At 35.7% G+C, this 18,005-nt stretch overlaps 2 protein-coding genes across 2 annotated transcripts; one reads left to right on the top strand and one right to left on the bottom strand.

Annotated features, from left to right (window-relative positions):
• Positions 1 to 2,684: 2,684 nt before the first annotated feature.
• On the top strand, positions 2,685 to 6,999 carry LOC124844632 (protein NETWORKED 2D-like). Its single transcript, XM_047321610.2, has 2 exons — positions 2,685 to 3,042; positions 3,639 to 6,999. Exons 1-2 carry the CDS (start codon positions 2,949 to 2,951, stop codon positions 6,677 to 6,679), a joined length of 3,135 nt encoding a protein of 1,044 aa, XP_047177566.2. The 5' UTR covers positions 2,685 to 2,948; the 3' UTR covers positions 6,680 to 6,999.
• Positions 7,000 to 10,676: 3,677 nt separating this feature from the next.
• LOC124844633 (nicotinamidase 1-like) lies at positions 10,677 to 13,571 on the bottom strand. The gene is made up of 5 exons (XM_047321611.2): positions 13,320 to 13,571; positions 12,930 to 13,113; positions 12,417 to 12,550; positions 11,627 to 11,812; positions 10,677 to 11,060 (listed from the first exon to the last, which is right to left on the bottom strand). The coding sequence occupies exons 1-5, from the start codon at positions 13,551 to 13,553 to the stop codon at positions 10,983 to 10,985; spliced, it is 816 nt and encodes a 271-aa protein (XP_047177567.1). The 5' UTR covers positions 13,554 to 13,571; the 3' UTR covers positions 10,677 to 10,982.
• Between the last annotated feature and the right edge of the window lie 4,434 nt (positions 13,572 to 18,005).

An 18,005-nucleotide genomic window follows, 5' to 3' on the forward strand; every position in this document is an offset into this window, starting at 1 on the left:
CACTAATGTTGACATAACTTGATGGAGATTGCTTTGAGGATGCTCCTTTAACATAAGATGATATTCTAAGTGGGTTGATGAAGCTTCTTCAGAGGGTGGACTCCATATGAACAATGATAATAGTGGAAGCAAATAGAGATGAAGATGTTGGTGTTGTGTGGTCTTGGTAAATGTACTTCTAGGAGGTGAGGCCAACCATGAAAAAGAAGGTATGAAGTGGTCTAGAAGAAGACATTTGATAAGGTGAGTATTAAGGAAGAGAAGACTTGCAAATTTAGTAAAGTAACATTAAATTCAACAAAGTTCTAAATTTTACATAATGATTGCCTCTCCTTTTATAAGTGGAGGAGTAGGCTAAAGTTCAATGAACTAAAAAAGACCTAGAACCTTCTTATGGCAAGGGGAAGGAATGAAGTCTTCCCCTTAAGTATCGTCCAAGTTCAATGTTTAGGAGCCTCCCTTGATGTGGACATGTTCCAAAGGCTTCCAATGACCCATTTTCGACACATGTTCAGCTACATCAAGTCTATGATGTGCTAGTTTACTCCAAAAGCTACTAAGCTTTTAAAACAAAACTAAAACTTGTTAATAATTCTTTTGTGAGAAGAATAATATATGTCATAAGAGTGTAACACTAATTACATTAATTTTTATTTTATTTATGTTAAGTTTTATGAATAAAATAAATTCTTTCTTATCTTTTATCTTGCTTAATTCTTAATTTTGTTTCGTGTTTTGTATTTGATACGTTTTAGTTATTTTGTCCTATTTTACCTCTAATTTCTTTTGAGTATTTGAAATAAGTGAATAGGAAACGATTATGGTGGGAGATAACAAACTAGATCAAAAAGCATGATTGCACAACTAAAGAATGATCTTAAGGAGAATAGTGTGTTGAGCACCAGTAGCCTCTAGAGAGCCATTATTGGATAGTGAAAATTGGCTTTGAACGATACCTAATGTTGTAGAATTAGCGGTGCTGATTTGATAAAGAGCCCCTGATGTCCAACGGGTTTGAGATGACTGGACGATGACGCAACTGACATGTCAACATAAGATATTTATTCATGCTTCTAGCGAGGGTTTAGACAAATTCCTCATTTTCTCCACTTGGCTTCACTAGGGTCCTTGGGAGAGAGACCTTTGGAGGCTCTCCCTTCTCCTTCATGGATCTCTATCTCCATCCATGGTTATTTTTTTCTCTTTGTGGGTTAAAAAAAAGATGGGTTACGAAGTGAAGATGGAGATGTGAATGAGAGACGTAATTGGAGCGTGGAACAACTGCTAAGAACCTTGGAAGAGTGTTTGCATATTCTTTTTTGTTTCCATTTCATGGTGATTTAAACTTGTTGTTGAGATTATATGTAATAAACTCATTTTTTGTGTACTTTGTGGTGTTAATATATATGTATTTCTATTTCTATGTTAGTATTTGATTTCTGTGTGTTTAATGAATGTGGTGACTTGATCACACATAACTTTATAATTGGTTCTTAAGAAGTTGGAAAATGTCTTTTGAACCTAAAATGAAAATTGAGTACCTGAATGAAGCTTGCATATAAGGATATAATTTTATTCATTAATAATCTTAAATCTCTTGAACTTAATGCATGATTTCACTTGTTGATGATCTAATATATTGGACTTTGATGAGTTATCATAGACTCAAAGTCACTAGGAATAGAATTTAAGTAAACTTGTGACTTGATTTTAACATGAATTTGAAATTGAGATGATTATGAATGCATGAGAATGAAGTTAATGAAATATAATCTTAAAAAAAGTTATAACTTATTAGATTACAAGAGATACATTTATCATATGTTGACTAATACACTAACAAATATTCTAATTTATAAAATAATATAAGATTCTTTAAAATAAGAATAGTGTAGATAAAATCTTTAGTAAAAAAAAAGTAAGATTTAAAAAATAAAAGTTATAATTTAGAGATAATTTTTTTCCATGACTAGAAAGTTATATCATAATCTATCATTTACATTTTTAATAAGAACAAGAGATAAGAATTTTATTTATTTAAATAGTTTTAAAGAACATGTTTTAAATTATATTATGCGTTTGAAATATTTTATTTTGATTTTAAATATAAAAGATAAAAATAAAAATAAAAGTAATAGAATTTTACAATTGAGTTACCAAGCTGTCCTTTCGACAGGCTAAACAAAATACATCTATATCACTCTAAATTCCAAGGTAATTCAAAACTTTATTTTAAAACATGGGATAAACAAATTATAGTCATAATTTTCAAATAAATTAGATAATTTGTTTCGTGTAATTGAGTCCTCAAGCAATATAAATTAAGGATCAACTTCAGGATTAAACACTATCTTTGATCGAACAAATCAAACCTATTAATTTCATGTACACTTGAAAGGGCTTGTCTCATTCAATCTACTTTTTTTTTCTTTATACATGAGTTATAATTTTTATTCTTTCATAAATTAAATATATTTTTTGCATGATAAAATAATGAAAAGTAAAATTTAGAAAGTAAGATTATAGAAAAGCTAGGAAAAAGAAATGGTAGGTGTGGCTTCGTTGTATGAACATGAGAGTGAGACGTGGGAACAGGTGATTGGCTATGCTTTTTGAAAAAAAAAAGGAGGGTTGGAACATTAAGTTCGGCCTAAGTTTTCTGCCATCCATGATCCCATAATTAGAACTTATTAGTTCCACGTTCTCTCTTTTCTCTCACAACATAAAATCTGTTTCTCATTTCTGAATCAAACTTTTTTTTCATTTTTTTTTCTCTTCTCTTGGTCTTCTCATGAAAATTAAATATCTTCTCCCTCTCTAGGCTCATAGAGAGAGTAGAAAGGGATAGACAAAAAGTTTGCATGTTTTCTATTCTCATTTTTTTCATCCCAACATCAACAACTATAAGTGGGAAGGGATAATAGGAATAGAAAGAAGAAACAACCAACATGTTGCAGAGAGCTGCAAGCAGCGCGTATTCATGGTGGTGGGCTAGCCACATCAGAACAAAGCAATCAAAATGGATGGAGCAAAACCTCCACGGTCAGATTTTTTTCTTATTATCTTCCTTCTATTCAAATCAAAAATCAATTGCTTTTAATCTTTTCAATTCATAATATAATTTAATTGCTGGGTTTGATCTTAATTCCACATTATTTGCTAGTTTGTGCCACATGGTTTGATACCTTGAGCATGGAAATTTTGTGGCAAATTCATTTGAGAGAGATTGAAATGGCCTGCTTTGTTTTCACTTGTCATGAACGAATGAACATGTAAGATTTGGATGTTAGTTAATTGTTGATTTCAACATTCAAATTATGTTTTGTTCACGCGCACATATATAAGTCTGCAAAATCAGAAGATTCAACTGATAATATGACCAATGTAGCAGCCATTGTAATTTGAGAACTTGCTGATGGATGTGTTTTAGCATGTTATATTTAAATTTTCTTTCCATAATTCGCAACATGCAAGGGATTAAATGCCATTGTGTGATCAACAAATCTCACTTATATAAGTTATAGTTCTAGGAGAAGTTTATTGTATTTTTTCTTCTGTGTTTTTCTGTTTAGAAGGCTTATAGAGAAATTTATACATCCTATTTGCTTTTGAAAATAAAAATTACAAGAAAACTGCAGATATGGAGGAAAAGGTGCACGCTGTGTTGAAGCTCCTAGAGGAAGAGGGAGATTCCTTTGCGAAGAGAGCAGAAATGTATTACAAAAGGAGACCGGAACTGATAAGCTTTGTGGAAGAATCATTCAGGGCATACCGTTCTTTAGCAGATAGGTATGATCACATTTCAACAGAGTTGCAAAATGCCAACAACACCATTGCTTCTGTGTGCCCAGATCAAGTCCCATATATGGATGAGGACGATGATGATTCACCCAGACCAAAAACTCCGAGAAAAATGGGAGAAGGGTACAAACCAAATGTTCCAAATGTTCCAAAGGTTCCAAAGCCTCCACTTAGAGATTTAAAAACTGTCATAACAGCAGCCACGAAGAAACTCAATACAAAGAAGGCAGCCACCGCAGCTGCAGCTCCAAAAGTTCCAAAATCTGGATTGAGCAGAAAGGCGGCACTTCAAGAGATGGACAAGCTGCAGAAGGAGATTCTGTCGTTACAAACTGTGAAAGAGTTTGTGAAGAGTACTTATGACAATGCCATTGCCAAGTACTGGGATACTGAGAACCAGATCAAGGCATTACAAGAGAAAGTGTCCAGTTTGCAAGATGAACTTGGCGAAGGTATTGCTATTGATGACGAGGAAGCCCGGTGTTTGATGGCGGCAGCAGCACTTAAGGCATGCCAAGACACATTGTCAAACTTGGAAGTGAAACAGTCTATATCACTTAACGAGGCCAAAGTTGAGTCTAAAAGGGTAAAGGAAGTGAGGGATAAGTTAAGTTCTCTGATGAACGAATGCAATTACGATCAAACCACTTCCAAAGGGCCAAGGGCCAGAAGAGATGTAAAAGAAATAGTAGGAACAACGGGCTTTGATGAAGAGGTGGAAAAATTGAATCAGCAGAAACAGGAGATGCAGGTATTGCAGGAGAAAATAAAAGAGCATTTTGAGGCTGGATCTTATTCAACTCTCACCGTGCAAGATATGGCAGAAAAGATTGATTCACTTGTTAACAAAGTTGTCAGCTTAGAAACAGCAGTTTCTTCCCAGACAGCTCTCGTAACAAGGTTAAAAGTAGAAACAGATGAACTTAATTCCGTAGTTCGAACTCTAGAAAGTGATAAGGAAAGTTTGATCAATGATAAAGCTAAATTGAACGAGCAACTAAGTGACATGAATGAGAAGTTGCGTGGGGTACAAGATCTAAACCAAATTGTTGCAGACCAGAATAGCAACCTCCGAACCCATTTCACTGAGGCACATTGTAATCTTGATCAAATCTCGGAGAAAGTCCAAAAGGTGAAACCAGATGTGGTCAGTGAAATATCGCTACCCGAAAGGAATTCATCAAGAGAAGCTGAATCTGAACATGGTCTAAAAGGACAAGATGCATTGAATCAAGATAGTGAGTTGTTGAATGATGAAAAGTCAAACAAGGCAAATAAGGCCACTGCTGTGGTAGATCATACAGCAACTTCAGATAAGAAGTCCAAGGTTGCTGAAGTGGTAAAAGACAATGTAATTCATACTGTAAATTCAGATAAGGAGCTCAAAGTTGCTGAAGTGGCAGAAGACAGTGTAATTCATACTGTAAATTCAGACAAGGAACTCAAGGTTGGTGAAGTGGTAAAAGACAGTTTAATTCATACTGTAAATTCAGATAAGGAGCTCAAGGATGCTGCAGCGGAAAAAGACAGTGTAATTCACCCTGTAAATACAGACGAGGAGCTCAAGGTTACTGAAGTGGTAAAAGACAGTGTAATTCCAGATGACAATCCTAAGGTCACAAGTTCACATGAAAATGATGTTAAGGTCACCAATTCACTAGAAATGAAAGATGAAAAACCAGTGGAAGACAAATCACAAAGAGAGTTGAAAGAAAGAGAGAAGTCCTCAGATTCTAGCCACAGTGATATTACAAAATCAACAGATGCTTTGAAAACTACTTCTGAAGATCAGGTCATCCAGGGTCATTCCCAGGAGCAAGGAATGTCAAAAGAAGATGAACCTGATTGGCAGGAATTGTTGAATGGAATGCGGGATAGGGAAAAAGCTTTGCTGTCAGAATATACTAACGCGCTCCAAAATTACGATGAGATGAAGATGAGACTGGCAGAAATAGAGAAGAAAAATCAAGATGCCCTCTTTGAGTCATCTTTGCAGTTGAAAGAACTGAAGACTGCAAATGCCTTGAAAGACGAAGAAATTAGACTCCTACGTCAGAAACTAGGTGTTCTACAGAAAGGCTTGGAGGGAAAGGGGGATTTGGTAGAGTTAACTTCAGTGCAGCCTGTAATAGAGAAAAATGACATTGAGGAATATTTGAAAGCTGCAGAACCTGATACTACGACATCGGCCATTGAAGAGAAGTTCCGGGCGAGCATTGACGATATTCTAGGGGAGAACATAAATTTCTGGTTAAATTTCAGTACTTCTTTTACCGTGATTCCGAGATTTGAGACCACTATAAAAGATTTGCTGAAGGAGGTAACAAGAATTGAGGACAAATGGAAATCATCAGAAGGAAGTAGTAGTGCAAAATATTCTTTGAAAACAGATGCAAAACCGATTTATAAACACCTTGCAGAGATTCTAAATGAACTAGCAGCGTGGTTGGAAAACAGTGCTCTGTTGAAGGAAGAACTTCAATGTAGATTCTCGTCTCTGTGTGAAATCCAAGAAGAGATAACGGCGGCACTGAAAGCAAGTGCTGAAGATGACGACTTCAAGTTCACCAGCTATCAAGCAGCCAAGTTCCAAGGTGAGGTTTTGAACATGAAACAAGAGAACAACAGAGTTGCTGATGAACTTCAAGCAGGTCTAGATATAGTAACAACTCTCCAACTTGATGGTGAGAAGGCTCTTGCAAAGATGAATGAGAAATTTGGACTCTCTAGTTCTAAGAAAACCCAGAGAACTACAGATTCAAACTCAGTTCCTCTGAGGTCATTTATCTTTGGTGTCAAACCAAAGAAACAAAAACAATCAATCTTCTCCTGCATGACCCCTGGAATGAATAGGAAATACCGTGCTCATAAAGGATAAAGCCATATGTAAATATTTGTATCACACGTCTTCAACTCCTATTATCTTCGACAAAATTCCTATATTGGTTTCGTTAGATAGAGTGTATTGAGATTGGAAATTGTCTTTTTTACTTAAAAGGAAGCAATCAATATTGTGCTTGTCTATAAATAGGCAGAAAGGTTATCAAGTGTAGACTCCAGTTTGTCCTTTGTATTTTGTGCCCTTTTCATCATATATGTATTAATCACTCCTTATACTTCGTTAGAAATATTGTGTTCCAAGTACCAAATTTTCTATGAATAAATCTTGTAAAGGAAGCTAAAGGCTTTTAGTGTGAAGTATGATTCTCATAACTTTTTTATTGATATCACACAAGGACTTCTGTTAATTCTTTTCAGGAAAAATAGAATAAAAATAAGTATACTGCATCAGATAAATATGAAAAAAGTTACAGCTACAGTTGCATAACGATGAATAATCAAATTCGATTGGTTCCCTCAGAAAGCGCGGTGACACCTTCCCTTTTTGCTAAAAAAACCTTCACTTCACTAATGGTGATTTGCAGATGTATAATTAAGCTGAAAAAAACTACCACACAAATGATAGAGCTGAAAAAGTCGCATCAAAACTGGAAGCATTAAAGCAATCTGCAATGATATCAATGGGACATTGTGATTTATATCAACGAGACATAAAAGGAATAAATTGAAATTTAATCAAACCTATTTATAAGAATACGGGGAAAAGGAAGATAAAATAAATAAAACTTATATGCTATAATTTGAGTTACAAAGTGACTTACATATAACTTAATTTTATAAAGGATAAGGATTTTCTTCACTTATTTACCGGGGTTGTTCAAGTAGGATTTAGATTCCCATTGAGATCTAATAAAATAGATTGGATTTAATATTCAAATCCATCTTAACTATCATTTTCATTTATATTTGTTCAATCCAATTTAAATTGGATTTAATATAAATTAATATATTTTGTCAATTACCTTAGATCTAACATGGAATAGACCTAATCGACCTTATGTGAGACCAACCAAACTTTATTTGACATGATTTCGAAATGATATACTAGCCAACGTGGATCCAACTTGACTTGGATTAACTTGGCCCAACCTATCTTCATTCCACTTGAGTCCAATTCAACCTAGATCGACCAGACTTTGCTCAATCAAGGCTCGGACTAACTTGACTTGAATGAGATGTGGTCAACTTCATTCGGTCTTTACCTGAGTCAACTCAACTCTACCTAAACTCAAGCTCATTCAAATCAACTTAGGTCCAAGCCCATTTGGCTCTCTACCTAGTGTAAGATAATAAAATGTCTAATCTCTTAGCTTTTACTAAGACTAACCTATCTTAAGCAATCTTTCACTAGTACAAAAATAGCGTAAAACGTCAAATATTTTTGGCCTTTCACGTCGAATTCGAGATCGACGTTATATCAGGAGACATTAAATTGACATCGAACATAGAACAAATCGACGTTAATCAAATTAACGTCGAATTTTGTCAATATTCAACGTTAATCAATTTTTTTGTTTTTTTTAATTAACTGTGATCCTCTCTTACAATTCTACGAGACTTGAAAAGCAGAAAAACAACAAATTTCAATTTTTTTATATTTTATAAAACACGAACTGTGAACGTGTAGTGTAGTATCAACAACAAACAATAACAAACAAGTTCAATCAAACAACTACAGCTAACAGGTTCAACCAAACAAAAGCAACAAACAAGTTCAAAAAAAACAAACAAGTTCAACAAATAAGTTCTTCAAAACGAAAAACGAAAATTAACCTTCAAATTGACGTCGAATTACAAATCTAAACGACGTTTAATAATTGTATTTATTTACAAAAATGTCACTAGTCACTTTTAACGTTAGTTATTCAGTGGTTGGACGTTGAATGCGTGACGTTATACGTTATTTTTGCAGTAGTGTTTGTAACACTTAAGTTGAATAGTGTGAAAACATTGTTAATGTATTTTCTCTTCATGTTTAAACATGTTTCACATAAGTTAGTTAATTATGATAATTAGGTAGTACAAATAAGAACTAATACAACACTTTTGACAACTAATTGAAGATTGTTAGCTTCAATTGATAATGTTGTAAAAAGATGAGTTTTTGCAAGAATTATGAGGAAAAAAAAGGAAACTTTGTATTGTAATAAGTGATAATGAATACTAACATATATAAACTAGGATTTATTAATACTTCAATTCAATAATGTTATTTTCTAGACTTCGTTTATTTCTTGTTTTTTCTTTTGTCTATCTTCTACAAATCTTTCCTGACTTCTTTTTTATTATAGTATTTTTTACAACTTTTGGACAACTTTGATAAAAATTGAGTTTTTCGTTTCGTTAACCGTTGGATCAAACTGAAAATTTGATAATTGGTCTCTAACACATAGTTCTTTAGTTTGATCTGTGGGATCACTGATTGAAGGTCTATAGTTAGAGATATATGCCACAGACACTTGTTTTTATATTTTTGATAATAAATTTGTTAATTTAGGTGCAGTTGTGCGCTAAGTTAGAGGGGTTGAGCATTGTCTAAATGGTTTAATCTATGCAATGTTTTTTTATGTGATTGTAATATATGTGGATGATTGAATAAGATGAAATTGGGTAATCTATTATTATTACATTAGAAGTGTAGGTTTTAGGAAGAAGTGAGGGGCTATGGAAGGCTCTAGGTGTAAGCTTGGGCTGACTATATAGATTTCACCTTGTAAAATATCCAGGAGAGTGGTGGAGAATGGTTGACTCAACAAAACTCTATGATGTTGGACTTCCACAAAATACTTAGGGAAGAGTAGTTCAAAGTAGACTTTGTCCCCATACTCTAGGGGAGTAGGAAGGAAAAGTTAGTTTGACTTTAGAGATGAACTAGTTTGGGTGGTAAGCTACATGTGAGGATTTTGATGTTGTTGATATCTAACACTGAGACGACATGGGAAGATGTAATTTTTGTTGTAAGATAACCAAGTTTGTGAATGAATATAAGATATAATGTTGGTTGTAATATATTGGGTGAGATAGTATCTTATTTGTTTCCATTTTATTGAAAGTTAATGTTTTGATTATGATTAGCTCACCCTTGCGTGTTTGCATATGTGACTACGATCATATTTTATATGAGAGCATGTATTAATGCAGGTCTAGAGTAACGAGGAGTACTGGATCTTAGTGGAAAGAGAGGGTTTTTCATATTTCATAATAAATTGAACTATGTGTTTTGAAACTTTTTATATTTATTATTACAAGTTATTATGGATATTTGAAGTTGGAATTTATTTTGAAGGATTGAATAAATATATTTATTTTCATTAAGTGTTATATACGCTTTAACTATGTTATAAAAGTTGTGAATTAAAAGTTTTTTAAATTCATTAATTTTACGAAGGAATTTAGTAGCATCTTATGGTGTGTTACATTTTAGATGGTTTTGGAGTGGATTTGTTTTATTTGCTCCACAATATATATGAATCAAGTTATTTTTAAAAATAGTTTAAGAGATTTCAATTTACTCTAAAGACAAAATAAAGAGTTAATCACGTAATTATAATTTCTCTACATCACAATATAAACATATTTTCATTGTATAGCTTGTTCCATCAGCAATGCAGATTCTTCAGCGGAGTTCATGTCAACAACTCAGGTCGCATGCGAGGAATGTTAAAAATTAAGTACGAGTGAAGCACAAGTTAGAAGCAAACGTTTTGTAAACAATAATTATTTTTTTCATGCTGTAATACGTTTTTTAATGTAAAATTAAAAGATAAGATTATTTCAAGTGTCCATGCCATTCATGTCTATCATGTGAAAACACAGTTGTAATCTTTATGGAAGACAATCCTAAGCCAAACGAAATCATTTCGGGTGTTAAAATTTTCTTTCCGATATTCAACATAACCGTGTATCTATAATTCATTCAAAACTATTAGACAAGCTAGAAGCGTCTTGAATCAGTTAATTCATGTACTCCATAGTTATCCCAATCATAACTTGTTATTCAAAACCAAATCTAATGAAATCTAAACAGAAACTCGAATAATATGAGCACTGTGCTGTCAAGTATACGTTCTTTTTCTTATTTAGGGACACTTTTCAAGTACTCAATTCTCTTGTAGCTATCAATTCTTTACATAACACTTGATGCTCTCAGAAATTCCAATTCTATATTACTAACATATACGAACAGTCGATGCTCTTAATTTTTTCAACCCTCGAACCAACACTTAAGGCTCTTTCAATTATTCAATAACATTCCTCAATCATTCAATAACATCCCTCGATTATTCAAATAACACCTCTGAAGCTATATCGGCTCCCCTTCCACGGGCTATGTACAGGCCAACGTGATGCATCAACTCCTGCAGCATAGAAACAATAATAAATTCATAAATAAGCATTGAAAAAAATACACCCATCTTATCAGAAATGTCTATTTGAATTTTTTTAATTTATCATGTAAAATCAGCATGACAATTGCTTGCAATTTGACAAGACCCAAACCATGTTATTGCTCACACAAGTTATTCTGGAAAAAGTACCAGAGCTCATAACTAGAGGTTATTGCAAAGTGTTCATTGTCATATATTAACAGAGAACGGATACATTTTTCCCAGCATAAGTCGGCATTCCTAGATATAATATATTTACGTCCTTATTGTCAGATGAGTTTCCATCGAGATTCTGTTCAATATTCTACTTCCAGGCTATTGAGATTATGTTTATCATCTCTGCAATACAAGTCAGCTCTGAAAAATAATTTCAGTGCAAGGTCGACACTAATCATAGCCAGCACTAGAAAGAATAGCTGAATTGTCTTCTGACTGAGTGCAGATGTTTAGGTAATTAAGATATAAATATAGGGCAAAGAAACATTAAAAAAAAATGAAGTATTCCAGCAAAAGCCAACTTCAATTTGACCAAATACCTGTGGATGAGATATGAAAGCCTTGTTAGTTTTGGCAACATGTAATGGCAAATCATAAGTAGCACAAGCTTGGGAAGACACTATCACATTTTCCAGAGGAGAGAGGAAACCACGGTTTCTTGCAGACAAGACAGAAGAAACAAAATCCAGCACACATATATCAGTGCATATCCCAGCAACCAAAATCTGCAACAAGAAAAACCCAGACCCTTAGAACCTCAACAAAAATCTCATGAACTAATGAAAATAATATCCAAAATATGTCAACCTATGGCAAGAAGAAGTCTAGACAGTTTTCATATATAGGAAAAAAAATGTTTTATTTTAACACAGCAACAGTGTAAGAGATTTTAATATGCTGATTTAGAGCAAAGTTTAATCCTTTCAAATTTCCATTTGAGTTTTGGCCCCAGCTATAAATTTTGGGGTTTTAGTCCCTATAGTTTTATCTATTTAGCTATGATCCGTATCAGTAAGTAATAATTTGTATATTTTCATAATGTGAGTTTTAATCCTATAATTTTCTTTCTGTATATTAAAAGTAAATTGTCCAGATATTTTATTAAGAATCGGTCGAGTATTTTAACTTAGTAAGATATTGGTTACTTATACATAACTAGAAAGTAAAAACTACAACACCATAACCAACCCTAACATCGAAACAGGTCTTAGACCACCTGTTTCAAAAGTGAAGAGTCTCTTGTGCAACATTAGTTACTCCAATAACTGAGCACTTTTCTGCTTAAAATTTATACAGTAACAGATACTCAATTTCAAAGGAAAGGCTTACTTGTTTTATCTCATTATTTTTCACCCAATCAATGAAGACATTTGAACCATCTTTCTCAGTTGACCCAAGGAATCCATCAATGCAGTCTTTTTGCCTGAGTGTTGCATTGGGGTCGTTTTCCAACCACAGGAGATCTATAAATTCAGAGGAAACCAAACCAAAAAGCTAATAAGCACATATCCACTAAACAACCCAATATTGATAACGAACTCAAACCACATTACAGGTGAAAACTAAATAAGGTAGCGTGTAGCACACTAACAGGACAAGGCAGAAAGTTCTCCTTGTTCCTTTCTGTTTGTTTCAACCGATAAACCATGTCACCTTTTAAACATTCCATTCCAACACGTCTGTACCAAAAAACTAGGTACAACTACAACAACAATCTGATATAAAGAGTCATACATGACTTTTAAAGCAAATACCATACAAGTAAACTTTCCCATTACAATTGCACGATAGTACAAAAGAAGTACTCGAAGTAGATTTTAAATAAATTCTAAAGGAAATTACCAGGAACGAGTTTTTCTTCGTTTGATCCTATAATACAGTGTGGTGGATAAGGGGGTTCGGGTTGGTCGGGTTGATGGCAATCAAGGAAAGCAAAAATCGGCCATTTTCTCTCAGAGAACGCTTTGGAAAGCCTCACAGATTCCTCCACCATATGAGAAATTCGCTCATCCGGTTGTTTCGGCGCCTTCGCAACACCAAAAGTGGCAAAACCGAAATTGCGCCACACAATAATATTATAAACAAAACGAAAAAATGTAATAATAATTAATTACATAGCAAGTAAGTACATGAAAAAATGCCGACGAAAGAGACAAAGGAGAATCCCTGTTCATTGAATGGTTTTACCAAGTTATTATAAGAAACGAAAAACAGAAGTATATATATATTTACCAAATTGCCAGCGCCAACGGTGCAGAAGCCATTGACAACATCGACGAGTACGAGGCCGGTTTTGATGTTTGGCGACAACGTGAAAGGTTGTTGGTTGACGGGGATCTCCTCTCTCAGGAGCTCCACAGTGTTGGAAGAAACCATGTTTCTGAAACCGTGTTTCTGAAACCGTGTTGTTTGAGCCAAGATTCTTACGGCGTTTGAGGATGAATTCAGACCTTGACCGAACCACATTATTATAAGGTTAGAATCTTAATTACATATTAATTATTAAATATAATAAAGTGGCCTCATCATTTTCTCGTGGGACTAGTGAACGAGGAGAGGACCAATTTGTTGGATGCCACTGCGTAAACTATTAGTTATCTTTTAATATTGAAAGAAACCAAATATTGCTTTATTCACCTCTCTTAAATAGTTATCCCGTGATAAAATAATGAGTATTAATAAATTTAGTTTAATACTGATATATTTTATAAACATTTTATATTAGTATATTAGTATATTTTATTAATGTCAAATGGGTAATTTAAATAATTTTTAATATGCAAAATATTTATTAAATAACATTACTTAAAAGAAACCGGTGCATAGATATCCTAGTAATGGATACCTCTAATTGGAACCACTAGTAGATGAAGCGGGAATGTGCTTTGTATCTCTTATGGTATATGTTATTGACACCAGTATTATTTACAAAAATAAATTTACTTAAATTGGAGACTACGTTGGATAGGAGTGGTAGAACGGACCAATCTGGTCTCCTTAAATCCTACTTGATTTTAATATTTTAATATGTAAAAAACAAATTAGGCTGATTTAATGGATTAATTTTGGGTTAAATATGTTTTTAGTCCTTAAACTATTGGTCGTTTCTGGTTTTCGTCCCTCTTTCAAAGTAAGGTACAATTTGGTCCTCATTCTTTTAGTCCTCGAAAACTAACACTGTTTAAAAATTTGGTCCTCATTTAGCAACAAAATGAGGACTAAAACCAAAGTTCTGAGGGACTAAAACGAACGTTTCGAAAAGAAAGAAGACCAAATTGTACCTTACTGTCGCAACCGGAATCGCGACGGGACGACGATCCAAAAAAGATACGAGTTTTGAAAAGAGATTTGGAGTCGCCACCATAGTTTATTTTGGAAAACTACGGAAAAACCATAAAAACGATAAGACACAGTCCGCGAAAACCAGATTCTGGGTTCGGGAGTCGGTTACGTGTAGGGAAGGTATTAGCACCCTACAACGCCTGCCCTAAGGCAGTACCTTTAACTAAATACGCGAATTTGATGTGGTTTTCAAAATGTTTAACTATCCCTAAAATAAAATTCTAAATAATCAAAATATATTTTTTTTAGTTTTTCGAGCCCGACAAGGATTGACCTTGCTCCTACGTATTCTCATTCAAAATGAGAAATCAGGGTTACGTAGTTCTTTTAGAAAACTGCTTTGAAAATTGGTTTGAAAATTGTTTAGAAAATTTTGTTTGGAAAATGATTATGGATAAATTTGGATTTTTGGGAAAGTGAACCTGACAAGGGCTAGCCTTGCTCCTACGTATCTCCACTTTTGATGGAGAATCAAGCATCACGTAGTTCTGGGTAGCAAGACTATTGTTGTTTAAAATTGTTGATGTTTTTGGGTTTTTTGAAGATTTTATACCTTTTTTTGTATTTTGTTTAAGAAAGAGAAAAGGTTGTTAGCACAAGGACGATGCGTGCGATCACACATGTGCATAAACCTTTAAAACATATTTTTTGGTTAATTTTACTTAAGGAAAAGAAAAGGTTTTTAGCACAAGGACGATGCGTGCGATCACACATGTGCCTAAACCTTTAAAACATATTTTTTGTAATTTTAATTAAGAAAGCGAAAAGGTTTTTAGCACAAGGACGATGCGTGCGATCACACATGTGCCTAAACTTTTAAAACATTTTTTTGTAATTTCAATTAAGAAAGAGAAAAGGTTTTCAGCACAGGACGATGCGTGCGATCACACATGTGCCTAAACCCTTAAAACGTATTTTTTGTAATTTTAATTAAGAAAGAGAAAAGGTTTTCAGCACAAGGACGATGCGTGCGATCACACATGTGCCTAAACCCTTAAAACGTATTTTTTGTAATTTTAATTAAGAAAGAGAAAAGGTTTTTAGCACAAGGACGATGCGTGCGATCACACATGTGCCTAAACCTTTAAAACGTATTTTGATAAATTCCTTTATTTAAATTGTAAATATTGCATTATTAAACATATATTTTAGGATAAGTAAATATGTAGAATGAGTAGATAGAAGAAAATAAAATAATAAATAAAATAAAAATAAAAGAAATAAATAAAATAAATGAAATAAGATAGCCAAAATAAATGAAATAGAATAAAATGAAATAAGAAAAACAAACAAATAAAAATAACGAGCGTTGGGGGGAATTATGAACGGACGTTGAGAAAAATAGCCTGGACGACGAGCGTTCGTGGGTGAAGATAACGAGCGGACGTTTAGAACAGGAGAGTGGAGGACGAGCACTCGTTGGTGGAAGCTGACGAACGTACGTTGTGAAAAGGAGCCTGGATGACGAGCGCTCGTTGGTGGAGATAACGAGCGGACGTTTAGAACAGGAGAGTGGATGACGAGCGCTCGTTGGTGGAAATGTCGAACGGACGCTGGGAAAGGAGGCTTAAGGACGAGCGTTCGTTTGGGACGAGCGTTCATTGGGCGATGACGAACGGATGCTAGGAAAGGGGCTGAATGACGAGTGCTTGTTGGGACGAGCGTTCGTTGGGCGATGATGAACGGATGCTTGGAAATGGGCTGAATGACGAGCGCTCGTTGGGACGAGCGTTCGTTGGGCGATGACGAATGGATGCTGGGAAATGGGCTGAATGACGAGCGCTCGTTTGGAACGAGCGTTCGTTGGGCATTGGCGAACGGACGCTTGGAAAAGAGGCTGAATGACGAACGCTCGTTGGGGACGAGCGTTCGTTGATGAATTGGCGAACGGACACTGGGAGACGGGCTAAATGACGAACGCTCGTTGGGGACGAGCGTTCGTTGATGAATTGGCGAACGGACGCTGGGAAAAGAGGCTGAATGACGAACGCTCGTTGGGGACGAGCGTTCGTTGATGAATTGGCGAACGGACCCTGGGAAAAGAGCTAAATGACGAACGCTCGTTGGGGACGAGCGTTCGTTGATGAATTGGCGAACGGACGCTGGGAAAAGAGGCTGAAAGACGAGCGCTCGTTGTGGACGAGCGTTCGTTGGGGATATGGTCACCCAAACGGTCCGTCCAAGAAGTTGACGGACGGACGTTCGGATAGGGGGTAGATGACGAACGTTCGAAAAAGGCCGAAAAACGTGCGTTTATTATGGGCTTGGCCCACCCGGTGGTTTCTAACCTAGAATTCCCCTAGGGGTTCTCTGACTCTACACTCAATGCTGCTTCCCTCCATCGAGACCCAGGTCTCTTCCTCTCTCTGACCAGGAAAAGCTAGGGCTGGGATTGCCTCCCTTGAACACCTGCGCCATTACTTCTTCCAACCAGCCACCGCGCCACCACCTTCCACCCGTCTCGGTGTCGGCGGCGACCCCAAGCACCACCGGAACCACGGCGTTCTCTCCCCTTCTCTCTCGCACTAGCCTAGGGTTGAGGCTTTTCCACCTTGGGCACCTCCTGCCGCCGCCTCTGCCAGAGCCGGCCACCGTCGCCTCTAGCTGGAGCGCGCTTCTTCACCGGCGCCGCCAGTGTCACTTTCCTCCCTCTCCGTCTTGGTTTTCTTATTGGCTGCTATTCACTGGTTCAAATCTGATTTTGCATGGAATTGGTTGAGGAACAGAAACGTTGAAGACTGTGGAAAATCAGAGCTCGTGTTGCTCCATGTCTTTGAAAAGGGGAAACCGAAAATGGATTTCTATAGCTTCATTATGCATTGGAATGTGTTTGTGTGCGTATGAGTATGAATCGTGAATGAAGAGTTTGTCCTGCTCTGAGTATTGATTGGGTCATGAGAAAATGATGAGTGAAGTTGAGAAATGGATTTGCTTGGAGGAGAGAAACACGATCAGAGAAGTGGAGAATCAAAGGGGTTGATGGAAGCTTGCGAGGGAGGGAGACAAAGGTTGGAGTAGGGAAATGGGTGAAGATGGTTAAGGGTAGGATGAGGCTGGGGTGGTGAAACAGAGAATGAATGGAAGGGGAGGTTAGTGAGTGGCGGACGATATCGGAGGTTTTAGATCGAAGACAACATGTAATTATACATTGGATGATGATGGAGAAACGCGGACATTCACACAACAATGCATTATCAATGGAACAACATCCAGTATGAAGCATAATACATCCAAGACTTATGACTATACGAGTGAGCAAGTCTACTTACCTCTTGGAGCTCCACTGGTTGTCGTTAGCTCCGCTAATCCGATGCCTCCTCCTCCGACGTGACTGAAGCGTTCCCGGAAACAACCAAACTCACCGTGCTTCTCACTGTTCCCCTTTTTTTTTTTACTGTTGAATTATTTGTGATTCTGTTGGATGAAGGTTGCAATTAGATGAAGATGGAATCAAGGTTCGTCTATGGTTTGAAGAATACGTTGGCAAAAATGAAGGATGAATCGTGATGGCTAGTGCGAGTATGATGGTCTCTGTTTTTGGTGGTTTTTGATGGTTCCTAGTGAATGCAGGTGGGT

This window comes from Vigna umbellata, chromosome 1 (assembly GCF_029865625.1).
Source record: "Vigna umbellata cultivar VRB3 chromosome 1, Vumbellata_1.0, whole genome shotgun sequence".
In the NCBI taxonomy this organism is placed as follows: domain Eukaryota; kingdom Viridiplantae; phylum Streptophyta; class Magnoliopsida; order Fabales; family Fabaceae; genus Vigna; species Vigna umbellata.

Coding starts and splice junctions, on each gene's coding strand:
- LOC124844632 (XM_047321610.2), top strand. CDS start 2,949: ATGTTGCAGAGAGCTGCAAGCAGCGCGTATTCATGGTGGTGGGCTAGC. Junction 3,043..3,638: donor GATGGAGCAAAACCTCCACG/GTCAGATTTTTT, acceptor AGAAAACTGCAG/ATATGGAGGAAAAGGTGCAC.
- LOC124844633 (XM_047321611.2), bottom strand. CDS start 13,553: ATGTGGTTCGGTCAAGGTCTGAATTCATCCTCAAACGCCGTAAGAATC. Junction 11,813..12,416: donor AAAATAATGAGATAAAACAA/GTAAGCCTTTCC, acceptor TTCTTGTTGCAG/ATTTTGGTTGCTGGGATATG. Junction 11,061..11,626: donor CTTTCATATCTCATCCACAG/GTATTTGGTCAA, acceptor TCTATGCTGCAG/GAGTTGATGCATCACGTTGG.